Source organism: Onychostruthus taczanowskii, unplaced genomic scaffold, assembly GCF_017590055.1.
Source record: "Onychostruthus taczanowskii isolate IOZ18803 unplaced genomic scaffold, ASM1759005v1 scaffold4, whole genome shotgun sequence".
Lineage (NCBI taxonomy): Eukaryota > Metazoa > Chordata > Aves > Passeriformes > Passeridae > Onychostruthus > Onychostruthus taczanowskii.
The window spans coordinates 19,152,419-19,168,347 of record NW_024501459.1 but is presented as its reverse complement, the minus strand read 5'-3'; the positions used below and the strand labels follow the sequence as shown (position 1 = coordinate 19,168,347).

Below are 15,929 nucleotides of genomic sequence, written 5' to 3'. Positions count from 1 at the left end.
TCCAAAAAGCCCAACACATATTCCTGTTGATTAGCTTCTGCAATCCCAGTATGGTTCAGTTATTTTTCTATATTTTAGAAAGGTATTTTAAGGATAAAGGGTGGTATGGAAAAACACAAAAAAGCATGACAAGCCACAACAACTGTGAGCAGGAGGAGAAAAAAAAGAAAATAAAGAAGACAAAAAAAAAGAAGTTGCTTCAAAGACAGAGGCCTCAGTAGAAGGACACAGGACTGCAAGTAGTTTCAACATGACATGGATCAGATTTGATTTCAAGGACACAATCTGGCTTCTGTTTCAGTAGTTTATCCTTACCTGCCTGCTGGAAAACCAGAATTTCCGTTCATGATATGTAGAGAGGTACACAGCATACATCATTCCGCTGGTGACTGCTGCGAGACAGCCAAAGAAAAGCTTTGCAAAACGCTGGATTAGCATATCTGAAAATGAACAAAATAGTCCAGAGGATTGAGAAACAAACAGCACATCCTACACTTCTTTCTCTACTTTTCTTTACTTTCTTTACTTTTTTTTTTTCTCTACTCTTCTTTCTGAACAACAAGCGACCTTACTGGCATGACAATTATCATACCATCAGCAGCACAGATACATTGAAAACTGGTTTGTTACTCCTGTCCTGTAGTTTTCTTTCCCAGTTGTTATCATTGCTTCACAGGACTTTCAGACAAATATTCAACACACTACACTGCAAATTTTCTCCAGCAAGCTTTGTTGTCAAATTAATTCCAAGAAGGAAAAGCCTCTTCCAGATAAATAGAGCAAACTCTAGATTCTACCCAAAACACCACAAACTTCTAAAAGACATTAACAGACAGAGGTGGCCTAGCACATCTAACATAATTATTGAGACATTCTATTTTCCATTCTGTTCTTGAATATAAGAACGAATTAATCTGAATTTTACCAAACTCATTCAAAGGGTGTCTACTTCACCTGTAGCTCCCTTGAGTTAGTATGTACTTTTAACACAAAAGCTTTTGGTAGCTTGGTGAGCACTTGCCTAAAATTATACCTAATTTTACTTCTGCTCTTGAAAAGCTGTAAGGACTTTTTGTCTGTTCTTGATTCAGAACCATTACTTCATGCATATCAGCTTCCAACCAGAAGATCATTCCAGGAGCAATACAAATATTATTTGTATGCAAACAGTAATAGTAAATTTTTAACTCCCCTGCCTCTACCTCCCCAAGCCTGAAACGGTCCAAGACGACCATTTCACTCTCCAGTGCATAAAATGTCATTATTAAAGAACTCCAGTGTGCATGCCTATTTTCCCTTGAAATATTCAAAAACCTAATTCAAAGCAAGTCTGTTATACATTACCACGCTACAAATATCTTCCCATAAAATGTAAGAGAATAATGAAAAAACAATCAAAAGTCAGCTAAAAATTCTGTAGCTTACATTTTGGCGACTTTCCCAGCTTTGAATTTTCTTTGTTTCTCTCCTCTGGAGCCATTTTGTCAGATTCTGTGCAGTTTTGTTTCTTTCTCTGTCGCAGGTCTGCTGCCCCTGAAGACATTTTTTTTCAAGTTATTGCAACATAACACATAAAATCACACTGGGAAATCCACACAGCAGCAGGTAGCACCCAGTTACTGCTACTGATTCAATCCCATGGAAGATATATTTGACAAAGACTCAGTTAAAGTATGTCATATGACCAACTAAAATAACAATATAACACTACAGAAATCAATTCTTATGTTATTCCTTAGAAAAAACAACAGTAATCTCTTAAGGCCATACTCTGGGACTACCCAGAACACAAACTGGAAGCTAACTGGTTTGTTCCATTTGGTGAACACAAATGAAGGAAATCAGTAGTTTAGATAAATTGATGCAGACACTGGGAGAAACTGGTGCCAATTCCTCATCCTGGTTTTTTGGTGCTATAGCAGTGTAACACAAAAATTGGGCTAGCCCATCACTTTTAAATTAAGATGCCTATTATTTATTTGGCAAAGGCTTTTATAAAGCAAATGTAATATAACTTTTTTTCCTGCTTTTGGATCTACTGGAACTAAGCAATTTATGAATATTTAGTCTAACACATAATTTTAAAGCCCAGTTTGCTAAGCCACATAGATCACATCTCAAGACCAAGGGCTTCTGTTCACTTTTTTGTGAGCAGCAGCAGTTTGGAGTCCTGGTCCATTTATTTTACAGTCTGAAAGGCAATGAGGCTAATTCACAGACTGCAGGTCTGTGAATACCAAAAGACTCATTGCAAAAAGTATTTTATAATTCCTATATTAAAGATACCCCACAACATTTATGCCATTTTGGAACTGTAATGAAAAGGTTTAACTGTAATTCACGCTCCAGAATTTTTAGCTCTCCCATTTGACCTACTGTCCAACATTGCTTGAAATTTTGCAGCCACCAGTTTTCCTCCGGACTTAAAACAGCTCCTTCATAAATCCACCCAACTTCAAACTTGAGGTGTCAATCTTCACACCCCACAACAAAGCTTTTAAGTACCCTGGTTGTATATTAATTACTTCAATTCTAATTCAGTCTGCTTTTAATTCCTGGCTATTAAATCTAAAAGTTAGAAACTAGAGATAGAAATATAAATGGTTAAAACGATGTCTGCCTGTATCAGGACACCAGTGTGTTAACAGAGCAAATTATAACTCACTCTGAGCAAACCAAGATCTCAATGGTAACATTTTTCACGGAATGAACAGAAAATGTCTACCTTCTTAAGACAAGAACTGGAAAGATTCTAAACAACACAAGGTTTAGGGTGTTCAGTATCACATTTATCTTCATGTCAATCCAAAATGAAATGTATACTAGCATGTCTTCATGACATGTATATGAGAAGTCTATCAGCAATGCAAACACCAAGTGCACTGCAGTTAAAAATAATTTGTACCATAAAACAAAACACAGCAGAAGAAAACCCTAGATCACAAAAGTGGGCAGATATGTGCTTGGAAGGACAACTGAGTGCCCCTGTCATTCTAGTTATGATCAAAGCAACAGCATTGAGAACACTGGAGGAAAAGGCCTTTGCTTCTCTGGCAGAGAAGTGAACCATAGCAGAAGAGTAACAAACTTATAAAGCACAGCATTAACAGCAGTAAGAGAAAGCTCCCAAAGAAGGAACAGTTTAAAATTCTACTTCTGAAACAACATCTCAATCAGCAAAAGATCTTCACCTCAGTTTTGAAGACTGCTCTACATATTCCACCCCAAAGCAATACCACAAAAAGATGTGAGTGTGTTACTTCTGTTTCCTGCTGCTGCCGCAAACAAGAAAAATGCTGTTTTCACTTCAATGAATCCCTCAGAGTGATATGAAAGTCAAACAAGGTAACAATAAGAATTATCTAGAATTTTGAACTGATGACACAGCCTCTAGTAACTCTCTATCCAGCACGTAATTCTTCATCTGCTTTTCAGTTCCATGTAAGTCCCCAGTTCAAACAAGTTCTTGTTCAGAAAACATGTGTTCCACTTATTTTTGTGCTTCTACTGCAGAAAAACATAACTCATTCCTACTTTGTGCCACTACACTCATCTACTTTTCACCTACTAATTGAGCACTGTCTGTAATTTTTGTCTTCTCATCTAAAGAAGGGTAAGATAGGGGAAACATTCAGAGAAGGGCCATGAGGGTGATTTAAGTTGTGCAATGGCTTTCATACAAGGAACAAGGAAGCAAATTGAAGACGCCTCAGTCTAGAAAAGAGGATGACCAACAGAAACATGCCAGACATCTACTAGTTAGTGAAGTGCACAAACACACTGAATAGAGAGCAGTGATTCACGTTTTCTAATACAAAAAGTTCTCAAATAAACCTAATGAGTCAGGCTAAAAAGAACCAGCTCATTGCACATCACCTTCACACAGAACACTCCTACCCAAAGAATGTTTTGTAAACCAAGAGTTTGCAGAGATTCATGAGAATATGAAAACAGTTATGGAGGAGAAGCAACTGGAGACTCCTAAACATACAGAAACCATGTGCAACTCAGGAAGTACCCCTGCTGAGAACAGCTGGGAGGTTGGAATATGCCATGGACAGATTTGCATATGGTTGTTTTACTCCTGCATTTTTCTGGGTACCTATTAAGTTTTGTTTCTCCTGATTTCTCCAAGAAAACTAAATGCCATCTCATACCCCCTACAAAGGGAGTTTGCACTGAAAAGACATGGAGAAAATAGTTTGTGTAGAGGCTAAAAGTGCAACAGAATTGCAGAATACACTGAGTTGGAAGGTACCTGCAAGGATGATCCAAGTCCAGCTCTCAACCCTGCACAGGACACTTCAATAACCACACCATGTGCTGAGAGCACTGTCAAAGCGCTTCTTGAACTCTGTCAGGCTCAGTGCTGTGTTCACTTCCCTTGGGAGCCTGTTCCAGTGCCCAACCACTCTCAGGGTAAAGAACCTCTTCCTAATTACCAACCTAAACCCCTCCATCCGCAGCTTCAGGCCATTCCCTCGGGTCCTGTCACTGTCACCACAGAGAACAGATCAGTGTCTGCCTCTCCTCTTCCCCTCCTGAGCAAGCTGGAGAGCTCGCCAGTCTTCTCCAGGCTGAACAAACCAAGTGACTTCAGGCGCTCCTCACGCAGCTTCCCCACAAGGCCTGTCACCACCTTCGTAGCCCTCTTTTGGATGCTCTCTAATACTTATCGAAACGAGAAAGAAGACTGGCTAAAACATACGGAAGGATGCCAAAACGAAAGTACACTCACGGAGGCATCCACGGAGCCCACAGATGCTGCCCCGGGCGCTCTGCCCAGAGACAATGCCAGGCGAGGGAAGTGAAAAAGACCCCACGTCCCTTAGGGACCGGCCCGGCCTCCCGCTTGGGGCTGCAAAGGACGGGCTGCCTTGGGCTGGGCTGGGGCCTGAGGGGCCGCCGGGGCGGGCTGGGCCCGGGAGGCCGCCTGTGTCCTGCAGCCCAGCGTTTCACCTCCGTCCGTGCCCTGGCACAAACCGCGAGGGGCGGCCACACCGCCGGCCTGAGCCAGCGGCCTGGCCCCGACCGCCTCGGCCCGGCTCCGGCTCCGCGGCCTGAGGAGCCGCCCCTCACCTTCCTCCATCGCCGGCCTGTGCCCGCAGCCCGCCGCTGGGTCCCCCCGCCGCTCTCTGCGGGGCGACGCGTCCGCCCCGCCCGCGCCGCCGCCCGCCTCCCGCCGGCCGCGGGGGCGGGAGTGCTCCCGCATCCCCCGGCGAGCGGAGCGGAGCGGAGCGGCCCCGCGCTTCCTCCCACCGCCGGAACTGCGGCTGCGGAGCGCGGGGGGCGGCCGGAGCCGAGCGGCGGCGCACCGGGGCACAGCGAATGCACGGGGGCACAGTGGGCGCACCGGGGCACAGCGAGCGTACCGGGGAACAGCGACCGTGCGGGGCGCACCGGGGCGCTGCCGGGCGGTGTCAGGGCTTCCCTGCGGGAGCTCCGCGCTCCCGTCGCCCGCCCCGGCGCGCAGCCCCCAAAGCGGCACCTCCCGGGCAGCGCGGCCACCGTTCGTGCCGCTCCAGAGGGACCGGGCCTCTCCAGAGAGCTTGGACACCAGGAGGCTCGGGGGTGACCTTATGGCTCTCCACGCTTACCTGAAAGGAGGTTGTAGCCAGGGGAGCGTCTTTGCCTGGGCAGCCAGAGGTAGGACGAGAGGACATGGCCTCAAGCTGTGCCAGAGAAGGTTTAGGTTGGACTTCTGGAGGAAGTTTTTCACAGAAAGGCTGATTAGACATTAGAACGGGCTGCCCAGGGAAGTGGGGGAGTCACTGTCCCTGGAGGTGGGTAAGGAAAGACTGGACATGGCACTTTGTGCTCCGCTCTGGTTGATGTGGTGGTGTTGGGTCAGATTGGTCTCGATGATCTCAGAGGCCTTTTCAAACCTAATTGATTCTGTGATTACAGAACTGCTAACTCTTCTATGGAAGAGGTTTATGGACATTGTCCCTTGGAGGTTTGTGGGAATTGTCTCTTGGAGGCTGCACGTCTCCTGACCTACAGTCAGGCCAGTGGCTGAGCAGCTGCTGGAAGACTGGTTACTTGTCTGGCAGCTGCAAGGAAAAACTAAACCAATATGTGTGTCCTTTTGGAGTGTAAAATGAGATTTTTAAGTTTCCTGGGTTTTTAATAAACTCTAAAATACTTCAGCAGTTGTTGATTTATTGGATAGTCACAGGAGTTGTTATGTTTTTAATGATCCACAAATTATCCATTGCATTTCTAATGCATCGTGTTTGATCTGAGTTTGTTTGTTAGTGTAGGGTTTTTTAAAGTTACTGGAATACGTAACCGTAATCATTGCAATGAAAAGAACAGTAATTGTTTTAAATATTTGTGTTCAGACCATCGATACATGGACAAACATAAAATAAACAATTGCTCGGTTGTGCTCTAGATGTTTTTTCTTAAGCCTTCTTTATACCTGCAGTTCTGTAGTGTACCCTGTTGCAGTTATTGTGGAACTTAAGTTTTCTTTTGATGCTCCAGTATGGATCATCCCACACCTTGATTTCAGTAAAATTATAAATGCATATCAAGTTATTTATATGCACAGTTGGCAAAGAAGTGAAAAATCCAGCCTGCTCACTCAATTTTCCTTTTTTCCTAAGGAAAAAAATTGCACATTTGAAGGTGGGAGAACCAAAAATCATTTTTCATGCAAGTTTCTTTCTCCCAGTGAACATGCTGAAATGATTGTTAAAGTAATGTTGAAAATGTTACTACTGTTGCACTTCAGTCTTCCAAAATGCTTTATTCGACTAATATTATATGAAATTTATTTCATTTGACAGCTTATTATGTGGCCTAAACGTTGTGCTGTAATACATTAGAATGAATAAATACAGGGAAGTTGTGTTCTTTTTCTAAGCTTTCTCTGTACGAACATGCATCATGTATCTGCATGGTGGCATTTGTTCTCTGTTTAAATATTATTTCTAAGCCCTACAGACATAATTTTCCTTTTATTTACAAGTTCACGGTACTGATGCTTTCCAGTTTAACAATCATTCTTTCTCTCCTTTAGAGATTGTTGACAGGAGACAGACACAGATCTTAGTATAATGCATTAATACTGGACATGTTTGTCATTACAAAGAATTTTAAAAAAATATGTAGTTGTTTGTTTTGTAAACAAACCAGTTTATATTTTTGTATATTAAAGATCCCATGCCTAAAAATATCTGTAATGTTTCAATAATCAGGTAATGACTGTAGATATTTCATCAATTCTTCTAATTTCAGCCTTTTGTAGGGTTAATTTTCAGGCTACTAACTTATGGTTCTGTCAGTATCCAGAGGTTTTGCTTATTTTAATTATTTCAGATCCTTCCCTCGCCAAAGCTCTATATCTTCTGTCAAAGTATAAAAAAGTAGTGCCTACAAAAGTGGTTGTGGGACCAAAATTTTGCTTAAAGTTGAAAAGGTGTGCTCTCCCACCTGATACAGGGACTTGCAAGGAAATAAGTGAGGGGATGTTGAGGGATAATGATAATGTGGAAGAATTACTTAAAACTGGACTTAAGAAGTCCTAAGAAAATGAAATTACTCAAAATATATAGAACCTTCGGGATTTTTTCCCACTTATTTAATTTTTTATTTCAGCACAGCTTCCAGTGGTTTTGATTGCTTCAGCTCACACCTGCCTTGCCTAGGATATAAGTGAACCAGGTTCTATTGTCATCTGTTGTATTGTAAAACATGGAAAATACACATTAAATCAAGGGAGCTGATTTAGATTTGCACTCTGAAACTGAGCTGGGGACATGAAAACATGGCTCAGTTCTCTCTTAGCTTCAATCCTCTGGTGATAAATCTGTGGTTTGATCTGTCCTGATGCCTTTGGAATTTCTTTAAATTTCTTTGGAATTTCTTTAAAGTGTTCCTCTGCAGATGGAAGACACTACGGATGTGATTGCCATGACCATCTTCCTGTTCTTTCTACCTGCCTCTTGTATTTTCTGTCCTTGAAGCAGCATGAGATCCTGCATATTCATTTTCTTTGCTTCTTCCTGTCACTCCTTGTGCTTCCCTGTAATCTAGAACTAACTCACGTCACCCTGTGTTTAGATGTGTGTGACGCTCGATGGCCTCTCATCCTGTACACTTTCTCTTCTGTGTCCTTCTAGCCATCTCATCATCTCCATCCCTTTTTGCCTCTCTCCATCCCACCTGAAAGAGTTCCAACTTTGTGTTTTCACGCTCTTAAATGGCATTGATCCTTATCACAGTTGCCTTTATCTGACCTGTAATTTAGTTTCTTGCTTTTCGTCTTACTTTATAAGACCAAGCCATGTCAGCTGACTAATTGCTGTATTGCTCCTGCAGAGTACTGTGTCAGTAATAAAGTCATGGTAAATGGACCTCAGGAGAAAAATCTTGATAAATGTTTGTTCATTTAAACACACACACACACAAACACACATCCTTAGTGATATGACTTGCTTTCTGTGCCTCTTCCCTCTTTCTGCTCTTGCTCTAGTTCTTGTTTGTGCTGCAGGTGAAGTTCCCCAGAGCAGGAGGCTGACCCCTGTATTTGTGAAACATACAGGAATAACAGTAAGGCAGAATAACTGGCTGATAGCTGCCTTGCCCTCCACGTGGCCTCTGCTCTGTGAGGAGGCCCACTGCTCTGCTATTGTCTCTGTCCTTTCCAACACTCCTTTTTTCTCCCTGAGCTGTCTCTTGGACTTTTATCCAAGGATAAAGCCCTTTGAGGTGGATGACTCACAGCTCTGCACTTGCTTTGACTCACACTTTGCCACCTAGTATATTGGTCAGCTCTTACTAAACCGCAATTTGGTTTTTTTTATTGCTAATGACGACAATCCTTGCTTCCCACATCTTTGATTTCACTCTCATTTCTGCTGGGTCAGAGTTATGCTTGTTTTCTCTATGATTGGTCAGAGCTGTATTTCCCCTTTCTCCCCTTTCCTGGGTTTGATACAGTTTGGTTTTTTAAACATCCCCTGCAGATTTCAGAGTCTGGAGGCTCTTTTGTCTCTGGTGCCCAGCTGTTTGGGCTGTATTTCTGAGGGTGAAGGTGCTGCTCCCCACACAGCCTGTCCTGCCAACATGGAAAGGCAGCCTCGTCCCCTGCCTCCTCGTGCAGCATCCTCACCATTCATCAGCTGCTTGACCAGGAGCAGCGCATTCCCCAGCTTCCAGTGGCATCCCTGGTAGCACACCTTGAGTGATGACAGAGAGCTGGTTCATCACACAGGTGCTGATCGTGAGGGCTTAGCAGACACTTCAGCTGCTGCAAAGCAAGCACCAGAATTCAGGTCTCTTTTCAGGCACTGTGTTGTCCCTGAAGGGCAGGCCTAGCATGACTGGAGTCACTGAAACCCCATCCCTGGTACTGACATCAGCAGGAATGACTGATTACATCTAGGAAATTGCTCTTGGAATATTGTGCTGGCCTTTTTTATATAAGTATTTTTCAGAGAAGTGGAGCAATATGATCTTTAATGTGTCTTAATGTCTTACTAAATACACTAGTCAGGCACATCTCCTATCCCAACATAGCAACCAGCAGTCTTAGCCCCACATTCTTGTCTGACCATGTTACAGCTGGCACAAGAAAGGGCGATGTCACTGCTTTTGATGGATTTCCAACTTTAAGCAGGAAGCATTTTGGCCTGATACTTGAAGATTATAAATCAGTAATACAAGTCATAGCCCAAACACTAAGCAGACACGAGATCCCTTCTCAAAAGCTGCATCTAGTGTTATTAAAACACCTTGGGCTGAAGCAGCCCTCTGCAGCTGGTGCTGCTTTTCACTGGAGTGAGTAGAAACAACTCTAGCACAGGCAAAATGCACTCTGACCAGGCAGATTAGCTATTACCAAACTACTGCATGTCTGCTAGGATTTCCTAGACAGCAGAAAAAGAAGTGAATGGGACTATACTTGGCAAGGGATGGAAGGATGCAGCTTCCATCTGGGATGCAGATTCTAGACTCTGAAGCAACTCTGATAATCCCAGCTGTAATTTTGCAAGGAGCAAACATAAACCAGGCTGTTTGTTACAGAGAAGTGTGATTCCTCCAGGATGGGCAGTTCTGTTTCCTGAGCTTTTCTTCAATCCCAGCCAGCATTGCCAGGCTTTGACTTCATTTCCAGAGCTGATGCTTTCCAAGCCTGCAGTTGTCTGAGTTGAACAGCCCCATTTGAAATGATTAATTTTACTGGCACCTTTATTAATCTGTATAACTGCTTTTATGAGACACAGGGCACTATGAAAGATGCAGAGAACAAACAGACCTAGTGTGTGAGCAGGATGCCTGTCACTGTGTAATTATGGATAACTGTACAGTTACATAAATGCTCTTCTTGGGGAATCACCAGTGACGGCAGCAAGCTTTGCCTGTCATGTTTTGGCTAGTTAAAGCACTGATTCATCATACTTTGAATACTCAGTTTCCTGCTTGTTCTATGGTAAATGGATTAGTGTCTGCAATTTCAATAGTAATTAATGAAGATGAGAGATAGATCCAAATTTAAACCCAGATAAAATTGGGTTGTCTGAAGAAGTGGAATGATTTACTCCACCTGTCATATCTCGTAGTGTTTCTAGAATATCACTAACTTGTTTGCAGACTTCTTGAAAGATGCATTTTTATCAGTTGGGGTAACAAATCTAAGCATACAAACCATGATTGACTCTTTTGTTCTTCTTCCATATGAAGTATCCCCCTCCTTCCTTTTAGGTCACTTGCCTTGGCCTCATTTTTGCAGTTGCATATTTCTTCCTGAGCTGTCCCACCATCTGTTATACATCAAGTTGGTCAAACCTTGGGTGTAGAAAGCAGCAAATTTATGCTCAGCTCTTAGTAGAGCATAAATTTGTACCACTTCTGGTACCCCCTCTAGCTTGTTAGCTCATTCAGCTCTGGATGAAACCTTATTGCTTAGATTGAGGACAATTCACAAAAGGAGCAATGTCCTGAGAGAAGAACTGGCTAGGCAGGGCTCTGAGTTTCTTTCACTCAGATGGAAGCTCCAGAGGAGATGGCAGCTTTGATGATTTTAAAGCACAGTGTGATCCCCAGAAGTAAGGTACTATATTAGTTCAAGATAATTATTGTCAGTGATATCATTACCACTGTTATAGTGACTGTTGCTGTAATACATTATTGCAATACTTGCAGCAGAAGAAATATGCATTGGCAGGTGGAGGGAAGGAAGAAAAATTATGGCTTTGCTCAGGCAAAAGGTGGTTAAATTTGACATTTGATCAAAGTACAGTCATCTTTCTGACATTAGCTCAGTTGATTAGAGTGTGGTACAGTAACACCAAGCCTGTTGGTTCAATCCCCCCTGATGGATCATTTAGTCAGGAGTTGGACTCTTGAGTCTATTCAACCTCAGAGTATTCTATGAATCTCAAAACAGCAGCAGATTCTTTGCTTCCGTGTAAATCTGCATTGTTTTGAGTTGATGCAAGTGCAATCTGCACATGTAAAACAGACAACTTGGATGGTAGATAGATGCAAGATCTATCATTAAGAAACTCATGGAGAAATTAATTTATGTACAGTTCAGATGAGCAAAGAGTCAACTTTTGGTGCACAGTGCTAGTGAAAGTGCCAAATGTTTATATGGTTCTTGTGATGAGAGAATCTGAGGAAACCAAGCTTCGTGGTTGGCCTTAGCTGGCTGCACTATTTTTTTCCTGTATACGTCATGTTAGAGTAATTTGTTAAATATCCTTTCCAACTTTACATAACTCTGACCTTACAGGTGAAGAGTTGGTCCTGCCCTAGGAATTGCAAGAAGAATGATGTTTGTTGACAAAGGTAGATAATATCTTCCTCTTCAGCGAGTCAGGTTGTCAGCAGCAACGACTTGGACAGGAATTGACAGGAAATTTACGCTTAGTCCTTGAACTCTGCGGTTTTGGCAGAGATATGACTGAATGAAACACAAAGTGACAGAGGGAGAAACCTGGATTCCCTCCCAGAGGGAGAGTTTACTCAAATTGCTCAGTCATGGACTAGCTTGTTTCATTCACAGAAAAAATTCTGGATCTTAAGAGAGTCTACTGTAGTACCCATCCCATTGACATCAGGGACCCTGAGAAGCAGCTGTCATGTAACCATTCTCTGCCATACTTAAGGGGGTGTAATTAATTGCTGTAAGCCTCTAGTGTGGCTTCACTGAATTCAATCAACCCCACAAATATTACTGAAACTTCTCTGGTGTATTTTATAAAGAGGATTTACCTATAAAACAAACACGGTGTTCATCGATGGTGTTCATTCAAAATGTCAGGTAATTTTATCCTGAAACAATTTCTTTCATGCTAGAGTTTAAATTTTCATTAGTTCAAAGAATGGACATTCTTTTAGGGTCATGTCTTCCAGATGTGTAAGATTGCAAATCAATAGCCAGTCCCTGCAATAAATTTTCATTTAGACGCCTTATGACCTAGGCAAAGAGTACATATATAAATAGGGAGAAAACTGATAGACTGCTAGAAAACAAGAGTGCCTGCCTTTCCCTGGAAAGGTTAATGGAATTATTGTCCTGCAGGTATCACACTTGCTTGTGGAGTTTTCTTCCCTCCTCCTCCTCCTCAGCCCTGTTTTCGCAGTTGGCATTTGGAGAAGTACCAAATTAAATCCAAGTTAATGTATATGTCATGAAATTCTACTGAACTGAGTGAAGGGGAAAGAAGCTTTTGAGACCAGTCCTGGGAGATTCTGGCTGTAGCTTGTGCCTGCAGTAGGGAGCAGTGGAGGGAGTTCAGGGTCTTACGAGGGCAAGATCTAAATTAAGGCAGGCTCTGGCATGCGCAGTGGCAAGGAAATGCAATTTGGTATAAACATTGGGGCTCCAAAGTGAGTGAATGCCACCTACACTGCTCCCAGGAGGCTCCTGTTTCTCAGGAATGTTCTGGCAACATGTTGCAACCTAGATATTAGTGGCACTTTTCAGTTTGCTTTGTCATTTTCAGCAGCAGCTTTTAGTCTGTAAAAACCATACTAATGTGTGGTAGTGTATTAAGGAGAATGCATATTTTCATTGACTCTAAAGAAGTGGGCAGCATTCTGGCATGCACCCTTGCAGTTTCCAGGCTTGATTCCAGTGAACAGTTCCTACCCTAAACACTGAATTTCCATCATTACAAAGAAGGGATTCTCAGTAAATACAAAATTGCTAAGTGCCAAAATGATACGGTGTTTTTCCTTTGGAGTAAACATACAGATTGAGAGAACTCGCTACTTGCTGACCAGGCTCAAAGGTAAATAAGCTAAGAAAGCAAATTTAGACCCAAAAAAAAAAAAAAAAAAAAAAAAATCCTACTCATGCAACACTGTCCAATGAACATTTCTTGACACTGTCCAATGAACATTTCTTGCCCTGTGAAATGTTCAGTGATAAGGTAGGTATTTTCCCTCAATGGACCCTACACAACAGACACGTGTCAGAAGGCTTATTGGTAGGTCCTGTGTACATAAGATCTGCTCTCCTGTTAGCCAGTGCTCTGCTGCTCTCATTTGACCTCATCCCTAGAAGGCTGAAACTTTATTACTGTAATGAATCTTTGTTTCTCCTTCCTTGCACCTGGGGGATTTAAACGTGCTTGTGCCAAGACACCGTCTCCTTGCTTGGCTGTATATAATCTGGGATACATGCAAGTTGATTTCACATGGAAATTACAGTGGATGGAAGAGATTTGTCACCAGACATTTGTGACCCATGTTACATCAGCCTTTGGTAATACAGTATGTAAGCCAAAATAAAGGCTGGCCTTGCGAAACAGGTTGTTAGCACTGATAAACAAAGCTTCAATAGGAGATGAGGATCAGGCTAGTGACCTGAAATACTGAAGTCATTTGGGACCTTGAATTAATATATTTGTCCACAAACATGTTCCTGGTGGAGAAGGGCAGGGCAGCCTTTCCCACCTAGCAAACACCATGCTCCATCTAATGCCAGCCATTGTGGGAGAACTTTGATCTTGTTTGATTGCTTGTCAGCTCTCAAACTGCCACTATATTTTATTAAATTGATCCGTACAGAATTCATCCATTTTTGTGCTCCCTTCTGATTCCCAATAGCACCAGCCTCCAGTTTTGTAATTTCCTGATTTAATGACTCCTGACATACCTGAGCCAAATCAGAAAATGTGTTTCCCATGGAAGATCTGCTCTGAAGGTCAGCAGATCCCTTTGCTTCTACATTGCTTTATTGATGTGTGTCACTTGAAGCGAGACACAAGCGAGTATTTCTGCCTCTCTTTTGAAGCTCTGCCTAAATGCTTTCCATCAACAGCTCCCGTTGGAATCAGATTTCTCCTTTGTTGTTCTGTTTCCTCCTTTTTCTTCTGGGGCCAAACAGTTCAGCAGTGTTTAATTCTGGGAAAACCAGGAAATGTGAGTTACTGGGAGGAGGGGTAGGATTCCTCTCTCCTATCTTGAGATAGATAGGAGCAGTGCCTGTGCGCTGCTCCAGCTCATCCCAGCTCCAGCTGAGCAAATGAAGAGAGAGAGGAGTCTTCTGGGGGCCATTCACCCCGTTCTGAGAGAGCTGGCTGGGAAAGGTGTGAGGAACCACATGAATTGTGCCTGAGGAGCACAACTTTGGCGTTTAGAAAGAGAGAAAAATACTTGACACCAGCAAGCACAGATTGCTGGTCAAGGGTACATAGGGCGAACATAGGGGACAAAGGAGATTATACAGCATGGATTGTCTAGTATGTTATTGATGAAGTAGTTCACAAAGCTTCTATGAACATCTCAGTAGTTTAAGAGATTTATTTTATTACGATATATTTAATATAGAATGTAAATAAATATAAATTTGCTAAATTGGTGTATAATTTTTCTTTAAGCTGGTATTTGTTTCACTTGAAACCTTTCTCTCACTTTGCATTCTATAAACCTTTTAAAAAAGTTTTTATTTTTAAACAACAAACCAGCAAACCCCAGAAGAAGCTCTCAGGTAACAGCTGAATCCTCATGACCCCCTTTGCATCTCAGACGTTTTCAGCAACAAGAGGCCAAGCTTCCCCCTCTATCCTGAGCACTCTTCATGCATTATTAACTCTCAAAAAAAACCACATTACTGTGCACATTTAGTGTGTGTAAATACAGAGCTTGATTTTTATTTACTCCACATAGTACAGCAGAGTTAAAGAGTTTTAAAGTGCATGATATAAAACATTGTTTCTCAGAAAACTGGTTTATATTTAAAAATCTGAGCCAAACCTAGAACTTTTTACAGTGTAGATTGTCTGTCACAATCATTGTTTGCTATGTGACCTCAGAATTTATTTACTTTTATTATTTAATGTGTAACGCAATAAAAGTAATCCACAAATTATTTTTTGCAGTGGTTCTGCTTCTCTTGACTTCTAAAGCATTATATTCATCTTATGTTTTGCTTTCAAATCACATTCCAGAAGTCATGTGCCTGGTGAATAATCTCAGTTATACTTCTGATTTGCCTTCTGTTTAAAAAAAAAAAAGAAATGCAAGCAAATTCCCAACCTTCATGATTAGATAGAAACTTGGAAAGACGAAACCACAAAAGCAAAAGTGTTTCCATTATGTTATGCTTGTGCCTTCTAAGCCAATGCCCGGATGAGAGGTTCCTTAGTGCATGGGAGGCTCCTGCTCTGCTGTGAGCTGTGAAAGCCAGATTGCCACGTGAGTAAAGGAACAAACAGAAAGCACAGGCGGGGTTTGGGGTAGAGGTGGCAGATGGCTTTCTGTGAAGGCTGTGAGATTGTTTTAAATGTGGGAAAGGAAAGGTGCATGGGAGTCAAGAAGCAGAACTGATAAAGAGAACAGGGGTTGGAACAAGGTTCCTTTGTGCAGAAGGACGCTCAGGGCTCGTCAGTGGATGAAGTGCTGACCACTACAAGTGCAGGGTTGTCCTGTGTTCCAGCCTCACTCCAGGAAAGGTACAGGAGAGC

General features: G+C 42.3%; 1 protein-coding gene across 4 annotated transcripts in view; it reads right to left on the bottom strand.

Moving 5' to 3' along the window:
* DPY19L4 (dpy-19 like 4) overlaps nt 1-9,902 on the bottom strand; it is a 35,197-nt gene extending 25,295 nt beyond the window's left edge. Inside the window, exons 1-3 of one of the 4 annotated variants that reach the window (XM_041412538.1) lie at nt 5,080-9,902; nt 1,426-1,533; nt 316-440 (exon numbers count right to left, since the gene is read on the bottom strand). In XM_041412538.1, the coding sequence (XP_041268472.1) occupies nt 316-440; nt 1,426-1,533; nt 5,080-5,212 (366 nt within the window). In that variant the 5' untranslated portion in view covers nt 5,213-9,902. The other 3 variants (XM_041412535.1, XM_041412537.1, XM_041412536.1) reach the window with 3 other exon arrangements.
* Between the last annotated feature and the right edge of the window lie 6,027 nt (nt 9,903-15,929).